Genomic DNA, 27862 nt, shown 5'->3' on the forward strand with positions numbered 1-27862 from the left:
AATTCTTAATCTCAGGAAACAAACTGAGAGTTGCTGGAGTGGTGGGAGGTGGGAGGGATAGGGTGGCTGGGTGATAGACATTGGGGAGAGTATGTGCTATGGTGAGCACTGTGAATTGTGTAAGACTATTGAATCGCAGACCTGTACCTCTGAAACAAATAAGACATTATATGTTTAAAAAAAAAAAAAGAAGAAGATAGCAGGAAGGGAAAAATGAAGGGGGGGAATATCGGAGGGGGAGATGAACCATGAGAGAATATGGACTCTGAGAAACAAACTGAAGGTTCTAGAGGGGAAGGGTGTGGGGGGATGGGTTAGCCTGGTGATGGGTATTAAGGAGGGCATGTACTAAATTGAGCACTGGGTGTTATATGCAAACAATGAATCATGGAACACCACATCAAAAACTAATGATGTAATGTATGGTGATTAACATAACGTAATAAAATTTTTAAAAAGTGCAGAAAAAAAAGAAAGGACTAAATAAATACAGTAACACATTCTTTCTAATCCTTTGGAACCCCCCCAAAAAAATCTCTCTCTGGGGCGCCTGGGTGGCTCAGTCTGTTAATTGTCTGCCTTCGGCTCAGATCATGATCTCCATGTCCTGGGATGGAGCCCCATGCCCAGCATCCAGCTCAGCAGGAAGTCAGCTTCTCCTTCTCCCTCTGCCTCTCCCCCCTGCTTGTGCTCTCTCGGTCTCTCACCCTTTCAAATGAATAAATAAAATATTAAAAATAAAAAGAATCTCCTTCTGACCCTCCCCTTCTGTATAAAAAGAAAAAAATAAAACCTCTTTGTGCCATAGTTTCCTCATCCGTAAAATGGAGATGATGATAATAATAATAATAATACCTATCTCATATAAATATTGTAAAGTTTAAAAAGATGTAAAATATTGAGAACATTGGTCCATTCTAAGCATACAATAAAAATTAGCCATTACTATAATTATAATTAGAAGCTATATTACCTTTTTCATTCCTGGCACAATTTTGGTGACTTATCTATATTTATTTTTCTTGATTATACTTGCCAAGATTTATTTGTCTTATCATGTAACCATTCTTTTATTTTATGGGTCAGCTTTTTTGTTCTATATTATTTTATGCCTTTACCTTTAGTATTTCCCTTTCTGTCTTTTATTTGACTTCATGTTCATTTTGTTAAGATTTTTTTTCTTGTTCTGAGTTGAAAGCTAGCTTCTTCACTTGTTTCTGTGCTTTTGTATTTTAACAAGTACATTTAAATTATAAATTTCTTTTTGAACACCATGATGATTTTTCCCCCAGGATTTGATATTTAGTGTTTTTATTTTGTTTCAATTCTACATATATGAACATTTCTACGGTGGTTTTCCCTTTAGGTAGTGAATACATTAGAAATACATTTGTAAATTTGCAGATGAATTTTTTTGTGTGTTTTTGTTGGGGGGGGGAGGAGGGATGTAGGATTGGAGATGAATCTTTACCTGTGCTCAGTAAATATGCCATACATGATATCAGTTTATAAAATTTCTAGTATGGCCAGTACATGGCCAATTTTTATAAATATTCTTTGTATGTTTGAAAAATAAATAATATTCTCTATTTCCTTGGTAGACAGTTCCATACAGAAAATACTATCAGAAACTAATAGATTGACCCTGTTATTTCAATCAAGCTAGAAAATTGTTATTCAAATCCTTTTTTTCCTTGACTTTATTTGTAATTTTCTGAAAAAAAAAAGCATTAAGATAAATTTCTCCTTATTCTGTTAATTTTGAAGCTATGTTATTAGGTGTATTGTTTCCTAATTGCGCTATTTCACAGTAAATCAAATCTGTGAATTTCTGTTATTCATATGCCCCTTTAATTTTTTATACCTGAATTCTATTTTGTTTGATATTAATAATGTTATACAAGCTTTCACTTTGTTAGCATTTACATTATTATATGAAAATACAAAAGAAACAAATGATATGTTCTCTCTTTCAAGGAAGTTATAATCCCTACTATATGTATATTTTGTATTATTTTTTTAAGTTTGAATTCAAAGCTCTTTTATTTTACTCTTGACATATACTTTTTTTTTGTTCTTATAATATTCTTATTGATGCACATATTTGATGTGATGTACCCTATGCTCTTAGTTACTACAAGTAAGAATTTTCTAAATGTTTGAGATATTTGCCATAAAATTAATACAACATTCAGGAAAATAAGATATTTATATGCAGATATGGTCTGACCAGAGCATCAAATTATTCAATTTGCTTTTGTTTTTAATTTAGTTTTTCCTAAATGTAAAACTAAATGTGTGTTTTGGACGTTTGATCATTGTGTACATAAAGCCTGTGAGAAATCCTGGCTTCAGTGTTCATGTGTACATTATAAACCTCCTTTGTGATGGTAATTAAAGAGCATACAGTATGAAAGGTTCTTCATATGGCTTACATTATGGTAGTTATCTTTTAAGTATTCAAGCTTGGAAGGGCAAAATACATTCTTTATTTTTTTGAAATGCGGAAAATTAAAATATGTTTAGTGAAAAACAAACTATTCCACAATAGAAACTTAAAAACACAAAGAATTGAAGTCATCTGTGCCCTGAAATAGAACTTGACATTTCTCCTCAGTTATATTTACTACAGATTTCTTATTAAAGAAATATAGAACGATAGAGCAGTCATGAGCCTAACGATCATTTGGTTTAATATTTTTTTATTTTATTAAAAAAAGACAAAATAGTGTAGTTAACAGAATACCAATGGCTCATTTGTAAAGATAAATTTTATAAAGGTATATATTTTCTTCTCATGATGAAATATCATTACCACACTAGAAGAAATGTCATAATAATAATAGAAATTTAAATGCAGGTTTTATTATTTACCTTTCCTCTATTTTCCATTACATTGCTGGAAAGAGTATGAATAATGTTTTGTTTTCATTTTTAATTTATGACTTTGTAATTTAAACATCAGTTACATTTTTTTAGATACTTGTCATGTTTATAGCCCAGTGTATACTATTTTTCTTCCCATCATTTTAATAACTAGGTAAGTAGTATATGGGAATATATGTTGGGAAGGAACAACATTAGAATATATATGATAAAGCTATAGGTGGAAAGAATTGATTGGTTTACTTTTCCCAAAGAAACCTCCTCATGCAGTTGTTTAATGTGAAAGGTTTCTTCTTGAAAAGGTTAAAAAAGTTCTAATCAACTTTTGTACATTATGTAGAACTTCATTTTCTAAACTCTGCAAAAGAAAGTTTCATATTTAATGGGAAATCATGAATTATTCCATTTATTATCTACTTCCTCCTTTCAAAGACATGATCTGGATAAAAGGCGGGGTGAATAATTTCAAAAAAATACAATACATTTTTAATGGGAAGGTGCAAACTACAGATTCTCATGACTATTAGCAAGTGTAGAGGAAACAGAATTTTACTTGCAAAACTCGTCAAACTCTTGCAAAGATAAAATGTATGACATACTTTAGTAAAAAACGAACACAGTGGGCTGAAGTTTTCTTTTTAATGCAACTTGTTGTTTTTACTAAGTTTTGTCTTTATGTTCTCCAGCTTTGCATTTTTATTAAAAGTTGACATTTCACTCAACTTCTATGAAAAATTGATAGTTCTTTAATTTATAAAGATGTATGGATGAAGAGCTGAAGGAAAAAGTTTAAATGATAATATTTGAGACAAAATTTCCTAAAAAATAGAATATTAAAAATTTTGGAGAACAGTCACAAGATTATGTTTCAAAAAATAGTGACTTATATTGTATGGGGTTTTATATTAATAAAAAAATTATAAATAGTAATATAGAAGAACATGATTCTATGAGCTAGCGTGATCATGTTTATAGGTGTTTATAGTCAATTGTTTGTAGTCATGTAGTATAAAGCTTACCTTTTGTTTTCTCCTCTTTTTCTTATGTTTATTGTTGTTGTATTAGGACACAGACTATAATAGAATTATATTACTCAGATTTCTTTTTTTATCATTATCCTCAATCCAAAAACTAAGATTATTTTCAGTCTTTATCTTTCAGCTTATGTTTAATTGCTTTTCCTATAGTTGAAAGTTACAGTGTGATCTGAAAAAATAAAAAAAAACAGAAATCCATATGACTGCCACATTTAGCCAAAGGTGCTTGGACTCAATGGTGGTACTGTGGAAATACCTTCCCTGAAAATTCTTCTGAAACGATGACACTCATTCCATACCTTCTCGTGTCCAGTCTTTAGCTTAACATTTTCATTTGTAAATAAGTTTGAGTTTCTCAAGGGAGTTTGCAAGTAATAGGACCATGTTAAAAATTATGTAATTAACCTCATCTAAAGAGCTGTCTTTCTTCCAGTGCTTTTCACTAAACTTGTAAAGAAAAACTTTTTTAAATGTGGTTAAGTTTGAGATTTTTTTCTAGTAGAGAAAATCTTTCAGTAAAGAAAATGTGTGTTACAGCTACATGGGTAAATATTTTGGTAATACTTTATATTAACTGATGAACAGTTTTATTCATTCCTGATTGATGACAATCTCTGTGGTTCAAAGACTTGATTGACTTGAAATCACTTGAGTAAATAAATTTTAACAGGATATGCACATAAAAAATGCCTTTATATTATTAAGGGAATTATTTAAAGCTATTGTAACATTGCAGTCTGTACTGTTTGCTAAATAACCACAGCTTTCCTCTGATATCGGGTAACAATCACCAGCAAAAATACTATTTGACTGATTAACATTTTGCTAAATATCAGTTCTTATCTAATTGAATCTGAGAAATAATCTTTGTTCCATTCTCCATGAATATTCCATATATCTTAAAATAAAATCGCCCATGTTGAAGTGAATTTTTGTTGTAATCTTGGCAGAATTCTTTGCTGATCATATTTTTAAATATTTTATTTTTTGTTGAGATAATTACATTAGTAATAGTCCTACTTAAAAAATATTATAGACCAAACTTTATTTCTTAGTTATTGTTAGACTTTTTAAAAAAGAGTTAAAGGTTGAATGTAGGTTAAATAGTTTTTTCCAAATGGCATTTTTCAATTTCCATATATACTTTCAAAATGTTGGCAGTCTGACTAGGCTTTCTAACTTTGATTATTAATAGATAAAAATTTGTACTTTCTGAAAATATGAAGCACACTGACATATGTAGCAGTTTCAAGTTAATAAACTTCTAATTGTTTAGAAAAATCACAAAAAAATTCTATTCTGTAACCTCTTGGGAGGTGGATTTTATTTATTTATTTTTAAGTTACCAAATAAGTCCAGCTACCTAAATGATTCTAAATCTAAACTGAAACAAAAATCCTGCCGTATTAATATTTATGTTCTGATTTGTTGGTAACATTTTTATGGTGATTAGGTTTTTTCAATTTATACAATTAAAGGTGGTATCACGTTTATTTGGATAGCAATTCTGAGATTTCCAGAAACGGTGTAAACTAATACATGCATTTGTGGTGTTTCTTTGGAACAAAGCTAAAATGTTATGTATTTCAATCTATTAGGAGAGTTTTTATATAAAATTATAGCAACATCTAAAGTATATTATGATAAAATAGTAAGTATAGAACAATAGATATACCTTCAAAATTAGTTTTTTATTTTCTGTTAAAGCAAATATAACCCATAAATTTCACAAAGAAAATCATGATTATTAAAAAAGCTGTTACATTAAAATTCCTATAACATGATTAGTCAAAACTGCAAGAATATTTTTACAAGAGTTATTTTCTTTATTGAAATATATGCTAAAACAATACATAAGCTGCAGTGATTGTATTTCCTTTATTATATGCTCATTTTTCTTTAAGAAGTTCACCTAAAATGTTTAAGAGAAATTAATAACAATGTCATCTTGACTAATTCCACTTTTAATAACTATTTATAATAAAAAATAGATTTTTCATTTCAAGTATAACAAATTCTACTTTTTGAGATATTAACATATAAATAATTAAAGTAAGTCATATAGAAAATAAGCAGTGATTATCAAGTTATTTATATTGGTGGATATACTGAGATGCAAAATGAATTTGTTTTAGAGAAGCCATCATATTAAAAATGCTTTTTATATATTTTATTTGGATTAATAAAAATGCCTCATTAAATATGTGTATGTTTATCTCTAAAATATATTTCTAATTTTTCCAAACATGAAAATTGAGTGGTTTGGAAACTGTTAATCTGTAATATGCCACCTGCCCTATTTACATTTTTAACAGTTGAGTATTTGTTAACTGATCTCATAGACAGCTACTTATTTTGCTGTTTCCAGATGGATGAGATAGAATACCATGCATAACTTTACATTTATCTTCTTTGAGTGTCACCTTATTTACATATCAATTAAAATAATATCTGTATTAAGATGGATAATGAAAGTTATTAAATTTGCATGATGTGACTGCAGTTTGCTAAATTTCCAGTAGATGCCCCCAGAGACCAGTCAACTTATTGGAAATCCTTTAAATTTAAAAAGAGCCTTTTTCATAATGAAACTTTTTTTTCTTGTTATATTTTGAACTACATGGAAAATAAAAGTCCTAAAAATCTCAACTCTCCAATGGTTATTACACAAAAATATATGTGAGTGATAATAGTGCATTTCTTAATTAGTGTTAGTTCTTAATCAGTATTAGTCAATATTATCTGACAATTGTTAAAAACCTAAACGTGTAAAACTAAGAAAACGCTTTCAGTTTTCATTGTAATTCTATTTGCTTTTCAGTCACTTCAAATATAATTGATATTTTTTCTTTCTAACTTCTCTTTCTTTATATATATTATATGGCTAGGGTAATGGCGTATCTTTGTTTTAGCTTTTTGGGAAAATTTTATTCTTTTCACAAAAAAACTATAAAACATACCCAAATTACTTATATGGTTTTTATCAATATGTGTCTCAAGAAATGTATATTTTTCCCATTCTAATTATATGTAATATCTACCTACACTGAAAAGTATGGGTAAGAATAGTGACTCACTTTATTCCATGGAAATTATATTAACTGAAGCTATTTAAGTATTAATTTAAGAGTCGATGTAATTATCCCATAGGTGATTCCAATAACATTTATTCCTACAATATGAATGTAAGACTGTTATAACTGACACATAGATAACCCACTAGTGACTTATAAATATTAACTTAATGGAATAAAAGTATTATCCTGACTTTTGATTAGATATTACATATCTTTTGAGTTTGTCTTTGTCAGATTAAATAAAAATTTTATGATCTTGTCTTAAAGTATGATTTTTTATTAAACTGCTTTTGAAATAATTTACTGAATATGAAGCTTCACCTTGATACAGTATTTGAGTTTGTCCTATGAAGAAAATATGTTAAATATATTAATCATTTATTTGACTAGTTGATAATTCATTTTGATTTTGGAAATCCATCTAATAGCTAATATAAGTACCTATAAGTTCAGAGAAATAAAATAAGCTGTCATATCTATTCATTCCCTTTATTCATGTTTTTCATATTTGTAGAAGTGTGCGCTTTTTATCCTTTTATATGTTTGTCTTTCTCAGTGTTTTTCTTTTATTAGACTTCATATATCCTTGAGTGACAATCACATCTATTTAATTTGCTTTTCATGGATGCTACTGTCTGCTTCCTCATTTTAAGGAAGGGGATTCTTTAGGAGAGTCACAAAATGACACTAATCTCTTTTTCCAACCCAGCACAAACATGGATTAGCATGGACAAAAGCAACGGCTTTCAAATTTGAGAGTTACATGTAATTGTCCAATTATGACAAAGTCCGAAACAATCAAAGCAAATAAGCAAAAAAAAAAAAGTGTAGAGGAAGAGAAAGGGAAGAAAAACCAACAAATCTGAGGTAATAGGAGACAATGTGGTAAAGTGGAAAAAAAACAGAATTTTCACTCAGAAACCTGGATATGAATTCCAATTCTGACCCTTATTAGTTTGTATGGCTTTGTCACTTACATGGCAAATCACAACCTCACTGAAGATAGTTTCTTTATCTGTGAAAATGGAAGTATTGCTTTGTAGAGTTATCATGTGTTAGAAATGATGCCTACACAGTGTCTATCACATTGTAGATATTCTGTAAATAGCCGCTCAGAATGTTTTAAGGCAGAATTTTAAAATGATATAAAATCTCTATGGTTGTTTAATAGAGAGCTCCCCATCTCTCAGCATCTCCACACATTCAACTGCTATGAAGTTCTGTCAAAGTGGTCAGTTTTACTTTCTGTAAATGTATAGATTTTTTTTAAAAAAATCTTTGAATCTTTTAGGGCAATTTTTATGTAAATTTAAAATGCACAGAATCTCCTTTGAAGAATGCCTCTAAATAGTAATAAAATCCATATGGAATGGATGACCACTTAATTCCATTCCTAAATTCATTCTTCTCCAGCTACATCTCTTGGGTGCAACCTTGGGTATCTGCAATGACAGATATCTTCCTCAGGGTATAGATTTATAGAGTCCAGCATATCCATGAATGTCACAACTTCTACTCCTATGAATGGCATATTTTCTGTCAGGAAAACTTTTCTCAAATTCCATAATATCAAATCTACATAAATTTTACCAGAATTCTCAATTTCTGCCCAGTATAGCGACTTTTTAGGTCAAGGAGATTTTTCTTCTGATACTTACAGAGAATATATTTTCATTTTGGCTAATATTGGTTTTAATATACAAATGAAACCAAAGGCTGGTAACTTTGTTTCCAAATGAAATAACAAAATAATAAATTTGAATCCTATCTATATTTCTATTTGTGTTTAAAAAAATTTTCTTTCCATAAAGCAAGTCAACTTTGCCTGTGATTCTGTTATGAAATATAAAACCTGAGAAATCCAAACATAATGGTGGAAATTGATATACTTTTTTTCCAGATGGTCAGTTCATTTTAATAAAAGAAAATTATTTTGTTTAAAAGAAATAATTTGCGGGCGCCTGGGTGTCTCAGTTGGTTAAGCGACTGCCTTCGGCTCAGGTCATGGTCCTGGAGTCCCTGGATCGAGTCCCGCATCTGGCTCCCTGCTCGGCGGGGAGCCTGCTTCTGCCTCTGACCCTCCCCCCTCTCATGTGCTCTCTCTCTCTCATTCTCTCTGTCTCAAATAAATAAATAAAATCTTTAAAAGAAATAATTTGCATTAACTATGAAGATTTAAGTAGGAACTTATTTAGTAAATCACTAATTACTCTTTCTGGCTTTCAGATTAGTAATGAGGCTCAAACAATGACATATATGTACATATGCATATGTGTGCACACATGAATGTGTATAGAAAATCGAGATGATATCAGCATAGTTATTTATGCATTTTAAAATACATCTCTATTTGAAATCTCTTACACAAAGAATGGTCTTTTTAAAAAATGTACCAGAAATTTTAAAAAATTGATAGCAGTTACATATCATGGATGTTTTAAGGCTGAAAAATGTCTTGGAAACCATTTTAGTACAGTCCCTTCTGAATCCATTCTGTACTTTGGTCACAGGTAGCAGGAACTGATTCTGACTAAATAAAGTAGAAACCATTTTTTGGAAGGATACTGGGTAACAAGCTGAATCATCCCAAGATGATTGAGCTGCAACAACTTGCTAAACCTTTGTTGTGTTTCTTGCCTCAAGATTCAAAATTCTGGGAGAGGAACCAGTTGCCTTAATGGTCACTGGGGACCCACCTGTTGTTTAGAGAGCCTTTAAGATCAAATCCCACCAAGATGACCCACAGTGTGAAAATGGTCATTTCCAAAAGTGTTTTGGAGTGCTGCCACCTGTGGAAATGGAACTAGATGTTGAGTGGACCAAATCCAATCAAAACACCCTCACCTTCGAGGTGAAGGAAATAAGGCTTACAGAATGATTTTCTGCATTGCATTTCTGTTGAGATTAGAGATAACGAGATTAGAACATAGATGGCCTCCTGGCTTGTGTTTATTTTTATTGCTTAAAGTCAATGTTCTAATTTTTATTTATTTATAATTTTCTTTTCTTCCAAGGCATAACCTTACAAAGATGACAGTGCTTGTTTGAAGCAAGACTGGATTTTCAGCCCCTTGTCCTCCGCTCTCCTATATTCCCCCATAAGCTGCCCCACTGTGGAGGTACCACTTAGCTGTCCCTTCAGCCTCCTCACACTCAAGTTATCTGAACCAAACTCATTATCTTTCCCCAAAGCTGTTCATCCTTTTGTGTTCCTCTCTTTAACAAATTACCAATTACCTGTGATCTAACCTCAAAACTTGGTTGTCATCCTAGGTCTTCCCTTTCCTCCACCCCCAACACCCACTCAGTCACTATGGAATTAATATTTTTATCTCCTAAATATGTATTGAATCCACCTACTTCTGTCCATTCCCTCCACCTTTTCTTTGGTTCAGCCTCTGTGGCCTGTCCTTCCCAGGACCACCATCTTTTCACCCTGCTCCCAGTTCTACCCTCCTCCTGGCCGTTCTCTAGGATCAGGTGTAAATTTCAGATTCACAAACTCAAGGATGCTAAATCGAAAGATTTTTTTATAACTTAATTTTAATTCCTGGCCCTGAGCCTTGATCCTCCCTCATGTAAAAATCTAATCTTGTCCCTCTCAGGTTATGTGAGTCCAATTCAGTGATTTCTCAGATTATTCAAGATTTTGACACCTCTTCCCCTCACCCTATTTTCTTATATAGAAACAACACAGTGCTGGTGCAGGGTGGAGGGGAGGAGAGTTGCCAGATTTAGCAAATAAAAATACAGGATATACAATCCAATTTGAGTTTCAAAACCCAAAAAACTTTTTTAGTATAAATATGTCCCATGCAATATTTGGAGCATACTAATACTAAAAAAAATTATTCATTGTTTATCTGATTTCAGATTTAACTGGGCATCCTGCCCAGTTTTATCTGGCAACTCCGGGGCTGGGGGTTTGTCAGTATTTACTTGCAGATCTTAATCTAGGACCTTGTTATAGACCCTGAATTTGCCTATCTAGTATCTCATTTCTCCATTCTTCTTGGCTAACATAACTTTAGTTTTGCTTGGGAGACTAATGTGTCCAAGAACAGGCAGGATATTTGCTTTTCCCAGTTTCTTTGCAGCACGGGGTGGCCATATGACAAAGTTCCGGCCAATAGGACCAAAGTGAGAATCTACTAACAGTTATAGGAATGCTTTTGTTTTTCCCAATAACAGGGAAAGACACCTCTGGTGCCACCCACCTCCCCTTTCTTCTTGCCTTGAAGGTGAGCACAATATCTGAAGTTATAGCAATCCTCCAGTGACCAGCAGGGGACAAGCATGAGGGAAAAATTAAGATAATCCCAGATGCATTGAACCTGCCAGGCCACTGAATCAAGGCCAGCAGATGCCTACTTCTAGGCATCTTGTGCTGTGATAAGTGGAAACCTTTTAAAGGCACTATGAAACAAGTTCTCTTACTTGTAGTTGAATGCATTCTAAACCTATGGGGTTCTATACAGGTGTCCACCTCTGATGCACTCAGTCCATCCTTTTCTGTCAGATCTGGAAATATGCTGATTTGACTCCTTTGATAGTTCCCTGATGCTTCTTATTCTCAGAGTTACAGCTTGTCCTTCTTCAATCCCCAGTGGGCAGCCCATACAAGAGCATGTTAGCACACACTCCCTTGTTGTGGCCAGTGACATTATGACAGATATACCAGCCCTCTCTTTCCATTAACTTTTGTGTCATACGTGGAGCCCACTAGACTGTTACGGCATTTCACCCATACCATTCAGGAGTTATGGGAAATTATAATGGTTGGTTCTGGTCCTCTTCTACTTTTACTATACCTTGTGTAGGGGCAGGTAGAAAAGAAAGAAATGAGAGGACATGGCTTTTGCAGCATCTCGCTGCCCCTTCTTCATACTCTCCTCCTTGGAGATACTCTCCTTGACTAGAGGGCAGAAACAAAATTCTGTTACTTCTTTTCCCCACATCATATGTTTTTGGTCTCATGCAGGATGATGGCTTTTGACCTTTTAGCCTAGGAATGTGGTTTACTTATTCTCTTTATGGATGAGTCCTATTACAATAGGGGCCGTGCATCTGGCTGCCGGATTGGGGAGGGTAACAATTCAGCTGGGACACTCCTTCCAGATGATTTTTCTAAGCTGCAATCTCACGGAGTCATTTCCCTAACTCAGACCCTTCAATGGTTCTACCTCTACCTCGCTCCTATCTTGGAGTCCAAACTTCTTACCATGGCTTTGAGGTCCTATCTTTTCTTTTAAAACTTTTCTCTCATCACTCGTCTCTTGACCTCTCTTTATGTGTTTTGTTTCATACCTAAGCTGATCCACTGAGTAAGAAATTCTTGGTGGATGGAATCTGGGCATTTTTGGTTTGTTTGTTTGTTTGTTTAATTCTATAGATGAATCTATTGCATAGCCAGGAGTTGGGAACCAGTAGTGCAGGACTGTACATTTCTCAGAGCATTTTCACATACATAATTTAATTTTGTTCTTAGAAGAATCCTGTGATATAGTTACAACATATATTGATATGCACATTTTACCAATGAGATGAAATGAGGTCAAAGGAGGTTGGGTAGAACTGGGCTAAACCTTGAGTATTCTGACTAATTCTAGGCTGTTTCCCTGCCACACTGAAATTTTTATTGCTAGTAGTATCACATTATGTCAGTTGTTCTAAATACTTAATTGTCTCCTAATTTTAGAAAAATGTAATATAATTAGTAGCCCTCTGATTTGGCCTCTGATTGCTGATTAAGTGGAATCATAGCCACCACACAGCTGTTATCCCATAACCCTATTTCGTGTATAGTACTTTTCATCATCTGAAATTATTTATTATCTGCTTACTCACTTGATGGTTGTGTTCTCCCACTAGAATACAAACTTCACAAGGAGAATGAACCCATTCAGTCTAGAACAGTGCCTTCCACTTAGAAAATTTAATAGCTATTTGTTAAATAAATAAATGGAATATTCATTTGTCACTTTATCTCTTTGCATATGATTTATCATTAAATTAGAAGTGAATTATTGACAAATCATTAGCTTAATCCTAATTGAAAATATTTTTCAAATATACTTAGTAATAGATTTTAATAAACATTTTCGAGCCAAACATCCAAGCATGAATGAATGAATGAATGAACTTCCATAACATACAATGAAGCTGCTTAATGTAGAGTGCATTTTTAAAATATTAAATGGCATGTTTAATTTTTGCTTGGCATATTTTTGTTTTGTTTTGTTTTACTGGGAGGCTAGTATATCAAGTACTTTTGGATATTGTAATTGCTATGGTCTGGATGTGTTCCCCCAAATTCATATGTTGAAATCCTAACTCCCAAAGGTGATAGTATTAGGAATTGAGGTCTTTGGGAGTTGCTTAGGTCATGAGGGCAGAGCCCCCATGAATGAGATTAGTGCCTTATAAAAAAAAAGGTCTCCAGAGAGATCCCTAAGCCCCTTCCACTATGTGAGGATACTGTGAGAAGAACCCAGCCAAGAGCGAGGAAGAGGGCCCTCGCCAGAAGACGACCATCCTGGCACCTTGACCTTGAAATTCCAGCCTCCAGAGCTGTGAGCAACATATTTCTGATGTTTGTAAGCCACTCAGTCACTATATTTTGTTCTAGCAGCCAGAATGGACTGACATCAGTCAACTCCTTTATCTGTCCTTAAAGGGAGCTTAGCTCTGGAACTGATATATTTATAATGTAATTTTACTAAAATTACTGTATTTGGGTAGCTCCTGGCATCTTTCATTAAACTGAAGTTGTTCAATTATAAGTGTTTGGGGCAAAGAGAGTTTTCAGCTTTCACTCAGGAAAGTAAAAGGGGGGGCAGCACGATTCAACCTTGAATTTTTAGACAAGAAAAACACTGCATGGATTTAAAGGATTAAAATAATGTTCTGAGCGTTGGGTCTCTTATTCCCAGTTACCGGAACTCATACAAGAAGAACATTTGTGTGGACATGCTGCGAGATGGTTATCACAAGTCCTTTAGCGAGCTCTTCGCCCTGATGGAGAAGTGGGATGCCCTGCGGGAGACCGCGAGGGTTAGGTCCCTTTTGTGGTTGCAGAGACCTCTGGAAGAACAGCCTGATAAGCTGGATCACTTCTACCACTACCTGACCAGGGCTGAGGCAGCTGAAAGGAAAGGTGAGTGGAGGGACTGGAGGCAGCAGTGCTGCAGGAACGGAACAGTGAGCCTGGGGGAAGATTCCAGAGTGTCTCATGTATGAATTCAAAACATAAGACACCTGAGCACCATTCATTCTAGACATCTAAGCATCTGTATGGGATACGTGATAGGGAACCGCTGCATCACAAAGCTGCCCAGATACACGGGCATCCTGCTGATGTCATTCCAAGCCAGGAAGACAATGCATAGCACCTGATCACATCTCCAGAATTTTCCAATGTGTTAAAATCTTTTGTATCGTGAATACTAATCTTTCCGTAGTTTTAAAAATATGTAATCTGAATACTGACTTTTACTGATGAGATACTTTCAAAGAGTACTATAACTTGAAAATTGTACTGATTTTCTAGTATTTATATAATGGAATTTGAAGGTCTTATCTATAAATCCTACAGATTTCAATCAGAGAATTTTTATTAGTGAATAGTGAGAAGACATGAAAAGCTTGCAATCATAATTATGAATAAAATTGTTAATTTTATATTTTCCATCACATCATTTCTAATAAATTCCCTTTTTTTGTATCCAAAATTTTCCAGAAAGTCAATGTTTCAAGTATTGAAAATTTTTAATCTCTACTATAATTGTACTGATATCACTGTCATGAGGCTTTCCTAGTTACATATTAGGAATTGGTCATTTTATATAATCAAAGAAAGGAAATCCTAAAGTTCACATATAAATTTGGTGGTTTAAATTATTATTTTCTTCAACTTACTGTGTGAAAACATCATAGGGCTCAAAAAGAGAACCTTGGGTCCCAACAATGCCTATATTTCATTTCAGAGCTTCCTATGGGAAAATAGAACACTACACAACTTTTTGTCAACCAGTGCTACAGTGGGGAAAATTAATGGGGACATGGAACTGCATTAGAGAGGCAGCAAAAGTCTCTCAGCCTCTGTAGTGGAGTTAATACGTGTTTCCCATCAGGTTGTCACCTGGCTTACAAACAGGAGATATACAAAAATCCTAACAGCACAAGTGAGTGTGTGTGTGTGTGTGTGTGTGTGTAGAAAGGAGGTGAATATTTGTATTATGAAAAGTATTTAACTGCAGGATTGACTTTAAAAATAGAATCCTTTGGCAAATTTTGAAATGTGACATCTAATTTCTCAAGAAATTAACTATTATAAATAAAAAATGTTATTATAAAAAATCTACATTCTAGTTTCAGCTCCAAATTCTGAAGTGATATTTGCACTGAAAATAGAATTGAGCAAGATAAAATTTTCCCATTAGTCATTTTTTTCAAGTTGAATTCATCATATTCACTAAGTGTTTTAAAAAGAGGCTTTCATTTGAGTATCATAAATATGAGCTAAATACATCACTTGTTACATAAATATGAGAAACTTGTCATAAGGCATTTTGTAATTATAAAGAAACTAAAATGCTAAGTAGTCTATTTTAAGGTAGAAAACATTTTAATTTTTTATTAAAGAAAAGTAACTAAACATTTAAATAAAGCTGTTTCTCCAATTCAAAAAATTAACAAAGTCCAAACTTTATAGTACTCAATATTTTATACACATGGTATATGTAAAGAGATATTTTCTTTACTGGGTGTCTTTATCATATATTCATCATAACTAAGTTGCATTTGCTAAATGAAATAAAATTCCCTCTTGCTCAGAATAACTCTTCTTTAAGGTTATCTCCTTCAAAATGCACTGGCTTTTGCCTGGTTGAAATACAGAAAATGAAAATCATTGCAAAAAACATTGTTGGAAATACTTCAGTTGAAGTATATGTGAATATTTGTATGTGTTTTAAAAAAATTGTATAATTGTCTCACATTTAACACATGAATTTTATTGAAGAAAAAATGTGATAAGAGTTAAAAACATCCCAGAAAATGAGATAAACACATTCACTCTTACTAACTTGAATTAATCCTAAATCTTAAAAAATGCATGCACACACACACACACACACACTCTTAATCTAGAATATAAACATTTGTTAATCGTGTCTCAGGATTCCATCCTATATGGTCATGAGACATACGGAATCTGAGAAAAATTTTCCTGAAGTATCGTATCTCTGAGCTTTCTCATTGCTTCTCATTGGAAAGACTATCACTCTAGGGTCACAATGAAGTTCATTTAATCAAAGCTATGGCACTAACAATAGTCATCTTGGGTCAGTTCTGTCTCTTGAGACTTACAGAGCAGGAACCTAGAGTTATTTAAATTACTCTGCAAAACATCACTTGCTGTTTTATAGCAAAGAAGTACTTTAAGTAAGCCAGTCATTTCTTTTTCGATTATTTTCCATTTGTTAAGGTGGGGTTTTTTGGCCCCTAATAACATTTTTTATATTACCCATTGTTGTAAATCATCTCTGTACCATCTGTAATATTATGATTAGGGCCTTGTGCCCCATGGGGCTAGAGAAGAGATGGCAATAATGGTAATGGGCAACTGAATCAATAGATAATTCAAACATTATTTACACTTTAAATTATTGTTAAGGGTTAAGCAGCAATTTTTTTCTAATAACATTTATTTAAGATACACCAAGTATGTTCTATGCAAGCAGAGTCCCATAGGATCTTTACAGGTTTTATGTAAAGCAAAACAAAAATAATTATCTGGTAAAATAAGTTTGAGAAACACCAGATGAATTAACATGGACATTAAGCAGGTTGGTTGATTGCAGGACTTACCAGAGCCTTTAACATGCTGATGCATATTGTGTGGTCACTGAAAGAAGGAAATTAGCAACTGCATTTTCCAAATTTATTTCATCATGGAAATAATTTATTTTTAGATAGCACAATGAATACTGATCTAAATAATAAACCAACAACAAAAATGAGTTTCATCTTGTAAATATCTGCTGACAATTCAAGTAAGTGGTCTACAAGCAAGGAGATAAGGCTGCTTAGAAGGTAAAGGGTACAGCCCATATATTTGGATTGTTCAAAGATTCAAAACTTGACATATTCCTTTATACTTAATACTCTGAAAATTACTCCATTTTTTCTGTGGAAAAGAGCTTAGCTGACAAGTGGTCTTTAAATATGGAATCTTTATAGCTTATACAACTTGTTCTAAAAAAAACTTTATGAAATATTGGAAATGTTTTTCTATTAAGGTATAATTACTAAAAATCAGAAAAATTATTTTAGGGTCACTTTTTTTTAAAGAAGCTCTTTATATAACTTTTAAAAATGGAAGATATAGAATGCTTTACAGACTTTAAAAAAATCATAACTCTCTAAGCACTAAAGATGACAAAGAATATAAAATATTACAAAACAGACTTTAGCGCTCCATTCACCTTAGGTAGAAGGTTCACAATGGAAAGATAAGACATAAGAGAAGTCAGTTCTGAGAGTATTTGTTTTAAGTAAATAACTCCCGTTACTTACTGCTTTTCACCTAAGCTCTTGCCTATTTTGAGTAACCTTAAAAGCAGAATGGCTCTCCAGAATCCCCAGCTCCTTCAAAAAATATTCAAAAATAGGGAGACAGGGAGACCTTTTTTTTTTTTCTTCTTTACTTTAATGTTTAGGTATAATGCTTATTTTGAGATAAATTTTAATTTCCTATGAAATTATGAAGCAGCAGATGTAAAGGAATGACATAAGTTTTAGAAATTTCTTTTGAAACATTAGAGTGACTTATGTACAGTTATTGAAAATTGCCTTTTGTTGTATCAACCTTGTTTCATTTTTTTCTGGGCCTTTTGATTTTAATCTTACAGGAATACTAGTGGGCAATGTATAAATATTTTTCATAATTGTAATCCTTTCAGGAAAATTTGAGTTGACTCTTCTGATTATAGTGAATAATTGGTATCAGTGAATTCTAATAGATAATGATTGTTATAAAAAAGCCTTGGAAGGGTAATCCAGAGGTTACCACGTGTCTACAACTGTGCTTTCAGCACATATGCAAAAAGATGTAAAGATTATTAATTTGTTCCTATTCACCAATAGAGTGGAGTTTACAGGACTGAGGCACAATTTATTAACACACACATTTTTGTCCAAGTTTATGATTGATTGCAGTGGGGTTTATAAGATTGATTCACAATTTATTAATGCACTTTTTGTGTACAAATAGGTCAGGTGCCACTTTAGGAAAAAAGGGTTTAAAAACTAACAACCAATAAACTAATAACTGTCTGAGTGAGAAGGATGACTAGTATTAATGCATTTGCAGCAGAAAAGGATACTCAGAAAATAGAAATCCACTCTTTGTTAACATTGCTAGTAACTTGTATCACTGGAAATATTGCAGAAAGTATATGGACCTTATAGGGTCATCCCAACCATTATTTGTTATATTGATAAGCTCATGATTGTTTTTCCTTCTGGGTAAAAATACTTTGCTATTTTCATATCTTATCTGCTTTCTTCATTAACTTTTTTTTTTTTTGCGATGGTTAGGAACATTGCTTTCTCTTGAATCTCTAAATCTCTTCAAATCTTTGATGGGAAAAGTACTTGATGATAACACATTCTCATTTCTTCCACAAGAACTGAGAACAGTTCTAGTACATATTATCCTGACTTGAGTCTTATATAAAGTCTAGTGTTTCAACCAAAGAATATGTCAATTTCTAACATGTTCTAAGTTTTCAAAAAGATTTTTGCTGCTTTTTGTGTGTGCACATCCTTTAACATAAGCGTTTTAGTGGTTAAAATACAGTAGCTGAATTTTGCATTCCATTTTTAAAAATAGCTAATCATGTTTTTAAGGAAAAAAATGTCACTATGTTGGTTTGCCATTTGAAGGGACATGCTGTGAAACATTTTTCTAATGCAGTTTATGTTTTTCTTTGAAGAATACTTCGAAGGTGTCTATAATAACTTGTATGCACTGGCCTGTTACTTCAATAATTCTGAAGACAAATGGGTAAGGAACTACTTCTACGAACGATGTTTTAAGATTGCTCAACTGATCAAAATTGACGGTGGGAAGAAAGAAGCCGAGGCGCATGCGCACATGGGACTTCTCTTCGAGGAAGATGGTGAGTGGTCATTTGTCAGGCTGTCCTCGTTGCTCTGGAGGATTCAGAGTCCATGAAACCACAAAGTATGTGGGAATTGAGAAAAAGACCTGAGGCATTAGAATAAGAATGTAAGTTATTGAGATTAAAAAGCAAAGGTGTATGACTTATGGACTCCCCGTAAGTTTCCTTGCAGTCATATGTCCACCCAAGCACTCAGGCTGGAGTTCCCAGCAGCATCATCACAAAGAGAAAGCATCCTCCCGTACCCCTCCACACATATCGGTCAGTGCCACATGCTGTACAGCTTTGAATTTTTTTTCTTTCTTACAGTCCTCTGTTCATTTTAACTTGATTTCTCATGTATGAAAATGGGAAAAAAGGAAGGCATACTTCATGATTTTCCTAGTGCCTCTATGTCCCCTACAAAAATATCTCTATAATTTAGATATTACCCCATCATGATTTTATAGCACTTTCTGAAGGAAAGGTCCTTTAAAAGAAACTTCATAATGATATGTTACCTTAAGACAAGCCAAAGTCTAAAACAACAACAAATAGCATCAAAAACATATTTTGTGTGGTGGTTTACTAAAGAATGCAAATAAAAACTTAAGAATTAAAATTATTTATGGAAGGAATGGTGGGTAGATAAGATGCAAAGAAAATATATGAAAAGATAGCATGAAGGATACTATGTCTTTTCTCAAAAAACTGTCTCATTTTCCACAAAAGTTTTGACTTTGGCCAAATAGTTAAATTAGAAAATATTTATTAATGTGTGGCTAGGACTTCATAGGGCTTTGAGAAAGGTAAAAAAAAAAAGGAAAACAAACAAACAAAAAGGTTTTTGTGCTTCAGGAAATTAAACATTGTAATCTACAACATGGTAGGTGCTAGGAGGTGGTAGAGGGTTGGTTCCGGGGCCATCTTGAGGACCATTTTCAGGAAACCAGAAAAATTCAGAGAAGTGAGAGATCATACAGACTAGATTCAAGGAAGGCATAATGGAATCAGCAGGGACTGGTGAGGGACTTGGAAGATGGGTAGAATTTAGGCAGGTAAGGAAACAAGAATATATTCTGTCAGAGGGAGCTACTAAAGCATAAAAGCTAAAGCATCATTAGAGGACCTGGTAGGAGGAGTAACCTTTTTAAAGCAGAAAGTGTGTTTCTGAGCGGTGGCAAGAACTCAGAGTGGAAAAGTAAAATAGGGACACGGCAGCATTCAGAGTTTGGGTTTAAGCTTCTATATATTCACGGTAAGGAAAAGATAATATCACTATAATTTGACAAGTTATTTGTTAAAACATTTAGCCTATTGTTAAAAGTAGAGTTTTGTCTTTCAATTTGTAAAAATGGGATAAATTCTTGGGCGCCTCAGTGGCGCAGGTGGTTAAGCATCCTACTCTTGGTTTCAGCTCAGGTGGTGATTTCAGGGTTGTAAGATCGAACCCCACGTCCAGTTCTGTGTTCAGCGTGGAGTCTGCTTGAGTTCTCTCTCCCTCTGCCCCTCCTGCTCATGCTCACGCTGTCTCTCTCTCTCTCTCTCAAATAAATAAATAAGTCTTTTAAAAAATGGGATAAATTCTTAAGGAAGGTAAAATTCTTGCTTAAGCTTTTAAAACATATTCTCATTTCATAGGTAAGGTAGATACTTGTTTAAGCTTTTAAAAATTATTATCTTCACATTGAGGATGAGAAAACTGTCACAAAGAGATTAAGCTGGGTAGTAGTGAAGCTTGTGTTGACTAGTCAGCTAGCTTCAGAGCCTATAGTCACTGCTCTGTGCAAACAAAAGATTGCTTTACTTTCATGATGTGCTAATTATGAAAATTATATATTAGAACATAATTTAGCACCTTTTTGTTCTCTACTCTAGGAAATCCCCCCCGATTGAGTAGAATAAAAACTGTTTTTTGTTTTGTTTCATTTCTGTAATTTTCTGTCACCTTCAATAAGAAATCAGATAATTGAATTGTCCATTACTGGTCCAAAGAAATAAGAAATAATATATGAAAATAAGGCTGAAGAAGTCAGGGCTACATTGATGAAAATGTAAGAGTGGCACAGTGGGATTCAAATAGCTATCATAGGTATATTCTGAATTTTTCTATAAAGTTTAATTGTGATTTTTAAGATTTAGTTTGATTCAAAAAATTATTGCAGAAAAAAAATGCCTAACAAAGTTTGCCATCTGAACATCTAAGAGTACAGTTCAGTAGTATTTCTTATATTCACATTGTTGTGCAATCTGTCTTCAGAACTTTTTCATCTTGCAAAACTGAAACTCAATACCCATTGAACAACAACTCCCAGTTTCCCCCCCTGATTTTTTAAAATCTCTGAAGGAATTTCTGTTGGAGAATTTATTCATTGCTACCTTTCTTTATTCATTTATCTATTCATTTACTCAGCGACCAGGTACCATGGTTGCCCATGTTATTTCAGTGACTGAGGATGAGGTTGAGTTTGGGAAATGTGAGGGTGGGGCCGCTGTGAGATTACATTTGCAGGTCCTTGGTGTGCTCCCATTTTTGTGGCCCACTCTACAAGATGATAAAATGCACCCATATTTCACAGCAAATAGAATATTTTGGCTATGAAATTATTTTTTAGTTAGATTGTATTTTTTGTTTTGCGACCACTTTTTGTCAGGTCCAAAATATTTTTCTATGCCCTTAATCAGTTCATAGACCCTAAGGGCATGCTTTGATTGCCTAATGAATAAAATGACTGAGTTGGTGTTGCTGAAAATTCCAGACATTGACTTTGAGTGTTGATGTGTTTCGCAAATGGTGAAAAGCATCTGTGCAGTTTTTGTAATCTGGGTAGAATTGTCATGAGGAGGGTAAAACTAGGACTACTTAGAATATGTGGCTAGAGTACAGTGGGAACTCACCTGGCTGTAGAGCTCCCCCTGAGGTGATGGAGGTGTAGCTTCCGCAAATCTGAACTGATTGGTCCAGACAAGCAAATGGAGGCCCCACAGCAACAGCTAGGCAGCAGCTGTGCTCAGGGGCAAGGGTGCCCATTCAGGTTAAAGCAGGATACCAGCCGGCAGATGGCAAAGGGCAGGTTGTCAGGACCCAACCAAGCAGGCTGTAGTCCAGGGCATGGCTCCAGAACCCTCAGGGAACTATAGAGCAAATGAACATGGGCAGAAGCCATAGTCACAGGGACTGGGCACCTGGGTGCAGTCAGGGCCAGTGTGCAGCCCACTGGCACATATGTGACTAGAGCCTCACCCAGAGCCCCCTGACCAGAGTTGAGCACAGGTTCTAGTTCCCACTGCTGTTAAAGATGAGGCCCTAGTACACAATGTGGCCTGATTTTCATTGACTAAAGGGCTGACAGTCTCATTCTTGATGTCACATATCTTCAGACTAGATCTGGGGTAACAGGCATGAGTAGTCATGTAATGACAAATACTTGTAACAAATCAGCGGCTGTATCTTCTTTCAGAATTGTGACCTATTTATAAGGGCAAATGGACAAGCAGCATTCACACCACTTCTGTGAAGCATTGGAGAAAGCTCTCAGACACTAGGTTAGTAGGAGATGTGCCCATACATTCTAGAGCAGGGCCAGATGTCAGATGCTGGGAGAGAGGGTTTCTTGAGAGACATGATTAGGGAAACCCTGGCTCCTCCCCTAGGATGATCTGGGGCCAGGACAATAGTGGCATTGTGACATGGCAGAGCCATCCCTTCAGTACTCTTCTGCCAGATCATCATTAGTGGTTGGGGCCATGCTGGGGACCAAGCCTTGCATTTGTGATTCTATCAGGATTGGGGTGGGGATAGCAAACTCGGACAGAATTGACCACATCAGCATTCATAGTTGAGCAAATACCAACAATTTTCCCCCTTCCCCAATTCCAGTGATTTAGGATCTGGGTCCCAGCCTTGCTTTTGACCAGATTAGTGGATTTAGCACTGAGTCTAGCTCGTTTCTATAGAGCCTTACAGAAGGCCAATCTCTTCTGAAAGGCTAGCCTGGAGGGATCAGTCTTGAGCAAGTTAACCCTTAATTTCTGTCTACCTTTTTGTCCTGTTCCTCTTCTTCCAATTCCAATTGGAATTGGTACTTCCAGTACAAGCATGGCTTGTAAATATCATCTTTCATTGGCAGCAACCCTTTCCCTTTCAGCCCATAAGAGCTTTGAGTCTAAACTTTGCTATGGGAAGACAGGAGGATGATTAGGAATAGATGTTGGGTGACAACCCTGGAGTGCTGATCATGGTCACTGAAAATAGGCAGAGGAAGACCAGTGTAGGAAGGGCTTAGGCCATGCACATCTTGTAGTTCAGGAGGCCATCATCTGTGATGTTAGTGCAGGAATTGAGTAATGGCTAACCAAGTTCTACAGCATTAGCCCAAGCTCTCCCAATGACAGGGGAACTTCTGAAGAAAGGAGTTGTCCTGGTTGGCTTGCCCAGTTCAAGTCCCAGAGTTACTGTTGACACTCAGCTCCATGGACAGATTCTAGGTAGTGTATCTCAGTACAGTTCACCAGGGGCCAGAAGGCACCAGGAACAGGGTAGTGTGAAGACACTCTAGAGTGGCTTTCACCCTCCCCTGATACAGGGTTCTGGAGCCATACCCTGATCTAGCAACAGATACCACTGTAAGGGACCATCCCCTTACCATCTTGATCTCATGAAAAGGAGTTAGAATTCAGGAGCCCACTTATCCTTGTCTTGCTGATATTAGGTCAGCACTTTTCCCTAATACATTTCACCCATTTTTAGTGATCACAGAGAAGACATCCCTTTTCATTTTTTTTTTTGCGTGAATTTTAATGGGGACAGTGGTTCAGCTTTCCTCTCAGTGAAGATCCACCCCATGCAAGGCAACCCTCTCCAATATCACACACACAAAAAGAAACAAGGAATTCTATTACTGAGAGTCTTAACCCCATAGGTGTCTCACTACTTAGGATTTTTCATAGTCACGCATTGGCTTTCCTGAAGGCTGGCCACAACACCACCAGCAGACTCTTCCCATTCCAATCTTGGTCTTTGATTTATTTCCAGTACTCTGACTTGCTTCCAGAAGGCCATGGTATGGAGCTGGACAGATGCCCAGTTTGCTGGGACAACTGCCATGCTAACGAGGTAATTGGTCAGCAGCACTCACAGCAGGCCTGCTGGAGCAGCACTGCTCTGAGAGAACTCACAGAGACAGGAGCAGTAGCAGGTGCGCTGGTTGCCCATTGCCCTTTCATTGGATGCTGTATATTTAGGGAAGTATGATCACACCCCTGGTGTGACCGGGGACAGACACAATAGCAACATGACATGGCAGAGCGTTCATACAAGATTTACCCTGCCAGCTCAGCATTCGTGATTTGATGTAGCACAGCCCCTCCCCTGTATGATTAGCAGAGGGGGAGAAGAAAGAGGGGTGGGGGCTGAGGTCTCTGTCTTATGGTTGCAGCCATAGGATATGGCATAAAAATAGCAAGATTTGCCACACAGGCATTCAGAGTTGGACATCACCAATCTCTCCCCTGCAATAGATAGAATTGATTGCCTTAAAAGCACTTAAGGTGAATGGTTTCATCTTTGCTGAGGTTCATCTTCTTTTCTAGGAAACTAGCCTGCAAAGATGAGTCCTAGGCAAACAAATCCTTACACTTTAAATCTTTAAGTTCTGCATAACAGAACATAAATTAACATAAAGAGACTTGGCATAGAAGTGTTAGGCATAGAAGTCCTGTCCTCGAATAACTAGGACAAAGATAGGACCATGAGCAAGATGATAAGCTTCAAAAGAAGCTCCAACCCCAAAGACTAGATGTTTTCAAGAACTGACCAAAATAGAAGAGAACCATGGAGTTAAAGTAAGAGTGGATAAAATCTCAGTCCTAGGGGAATGCCTGCTAGACACTGAAATTGAATGCAGTGCTATTCCTACTGATTGCCCCCCAACTATAGGTGGAAGTAGGGGGATTCTACCAGCACTAAGTGGCCAGTACAGAGAAAGGCAAAGGCAGACTGTCCATTCTGCTTACCTTTAAAAAGCAAGATTAGGGTGGCTCAGTCTGTTAAGCATCTGCCTTCAGCTCAAGTTGTGATCCTAGGGTCCTGGGATCGAGTCCTGCATTGGACTCCCTGCTCCTCAGAGCCTGCTTCTCCCTCGGCCCCTCCCTTTCTCTCTGACACTCATGAAATAAATAAAATCTTTAAAAAAAAATAAATAAATAAAAACCAAGACTAAATAGACTGGTCCTAAATGGGGGGTGTAGGAAATTCAGTGAAAACATGGCATTTATCTGAAGACTCAGGTAAAGAACAAACTAGTAAAAGTGATCATTTTAGGAAAATTCTTGTTATCTTCAGAAAGATACAGGTAGAAGACAGAAAAGCCTAAGGATAGAACCAAATGAGTTGAGAATGAGCCCTAGATGAAGTAAGGAATGCTTTCATTAAGATGAGTTGGTAGAATTAAAATACGGAGTGGAAAAAGTAAAGAGCAGAACTGACCCAATAGAAAGTTGAATCAGTGATGTTGAGGACAAGCTTCAAACACTTGCAAAGTGCAGGGGAAAGACTGAGATAGAAGCAATGAGAAGTAGAAGTAGTAAATATAGAAGTTCCTGAGGAAGAGTACACAGTAGTAACTGAAACAAAGATAACCAAAGACATTTTAAGAAAACTTTCCAGACCCTAAGAAAACCCTCAGAATGTGCAGATTGAAATAGCCCTTCATGCTTCAGTCATAAATTAGTAAGAAAGATCCATAACTAGACAAATTCTTGGTAATTTTTTGAATGACTTCGATGAACGCAGACTCCTACCTGCGTTCAAAGAGAAAGGCACAGATTGCCTGCATTGTAACAAAAATTAGGACTCAGTTTTCTCCCTTGCAACAGTAAATGCCACAAAAGAAAAAGAAGGAAAGTTTATGGGGCTTGAGGGGAGGGGAAAGAGCGGAATGCTGGGAAGCTGAGAACTGAGAGCAATGCTACCGAGCAAAGTTCTGGCTCCTACATGAAGCAACAGAGACGCTCTTACGCAGGCAAGCTCCAGAAAGCACACTGTGAAGGTATATTCCATGTATATTCTATTCTATTCAACAAGAGATAAATCAAAAATAAAAATTCAAGAAGAAGGAAGTCCTAATGTAAAAGAATTAACAGAAAACACTGAAACCGATTAAACGTAGTTAAGTCTACAAAAGAATACATGTCAATAATTTTGGAAATAGAAGATACACAGTATAAAAATTAAGTATGGTTTTCATTTTTCTCTTAATGATTTTCTATATTTACCAAACATTCTGCAGTCATGCTAATGACTTCTGCATCTTACTTTAAAATTAAATTTTATGAGAAACATTTAAAAATAAACTATAAAAATCCGAGTGGAAAACATTGGCAAATATTCATTCAGTCTTAGATAGGAAAGACCTTTGAACATACAAACAATTGAACAAAGCACAAGTGAAAATGAGGGGGTTCACTGAGGGACCATTATATTCTCTCTGTGCTCCAAGTTTAGAACCGATTCAGAAGAAACGTGGGAATCAGATCATAATTGTGAAGACTTACTGGGGAACAAAGCTTATATCTCATCAAGTCAGACTCTATTATCTTCCAGAATTCATCTTAACCACCTAATCACTGGCAGACTGCTCAAGCTGAGACTTTCCTGCAGGTTCAAAAGCTGTGCCTGTGAGCTTCAGGGGAGTTCGGTGATCAAACTTCCTTGAGAATTGGGTCCAGAGAGGATGAGAGCTCAGCATTTCACCAGCTTATGTCCTTCTCCACCCCGCCCTTGATGGCAAGTGAAGGGGGAAGGAGAGAGGGAGTCTCCTCATGGAAACATTCTATTCCCCTAGAATAGAATTCCTGCTATTAGAAACAAATATTGAGAGATTTGACACATACTTTTAAAAAATTGTTTATTAAAGACCTCATATAATTAAAAGATAAATCTGGGATATATTTGGAAAAAACGTGATAACGGATTAATATCATTATTATTTCAAGAGCATTTACCAGTCGGCGAAAAAAACCACATAACATCAATACAAAAATGGTAAAGGAACTAAGAAAAGTCAAAGAAGAAATTCAACTGGATAATAAACATGAAAAAAACCAAGATCAATAATAAAAAAGCATAAGTTAAAGTACTATAGATAGACTTTTCACCTGTAATATTATAACAAATGTTTATTATGTTCCAACTATGTGCAAGACACTGGGCTAAGCATGGGAAATTCATGGCTGGAAAAGATACTTATGGACTCTTGATTCTGAGGTTTACATTTTCTGATCATTGCAATTATGCAGGTGAATGTACTGATAAGACAGGTACAAAATGCACCAAATTCAAATGTGCAAGAATCAATGTTGCCTATTTATTTGTTTAAGGTAGCATTTACTGCTTGTGAAATTTTGATAAGTTAAGCATGTTTTTACATTGCTGGTGATAGTATAAATTAGTCTGACATTTCTAGCAAAGAATTTGGAAATATGAATCAAGAGTTTTTTAAATGTCCATATCCTTTAACTCTGCTAATCTACTTCTAGGAAGTAATCAGATACAAAGACAAAGATTTACATAAAGACATATTATGTCTTGGGCGCCTGGGCGGCTCAGTTGGTTAAGCGACTGCCTTCGGCTCAGGTCATGATCCTGGAGTCCCGGGATCGAGTCCCGCATCGGGCTCCCTGCTCGGCAGGGAGT

General features: G+C 35.2%; 1 protein-coding gene across 1 annotated transcript in view; it reads left to right on the forward strand.

The window, feature by feature from the left end:
* TTC29 (tetratricopeptide repeat domain 29) overlaps positions 1-27862 on the forward strand; it is a 190834-nt gene that overhangs the window by 20576 nt on the left and 142396 nt on the right. Inside the window, exons 3-4 of the mRNA XM_081813113.1 lie at positions 13933-14156; positions 19000-19185. Coding sequence (XP_081669239.1) covers positions 13933-14156; positions 19000-19185 — 410 coding nt within the window. The remainder of the gene's footprint in view (positions 1-13932; positions 14157-18999; positions 19186-27862) is intronic.

The sequence above is a fragment of the Leptonychotes weddellii genome, chromosome 2, assembly GCF_054177405.1.
Source record: "Leptonychotes weddellii isolate Sample4059 chromosome 2, ASM5417740v2, whole genome shotgun sequence".
NCBI classification, from domain to species: Eukaryota; Metazoa; Chordata; class Mammalia; order Carnivora; family Phocidae; genus Leptonychotes; species Leptonychotes weddellii.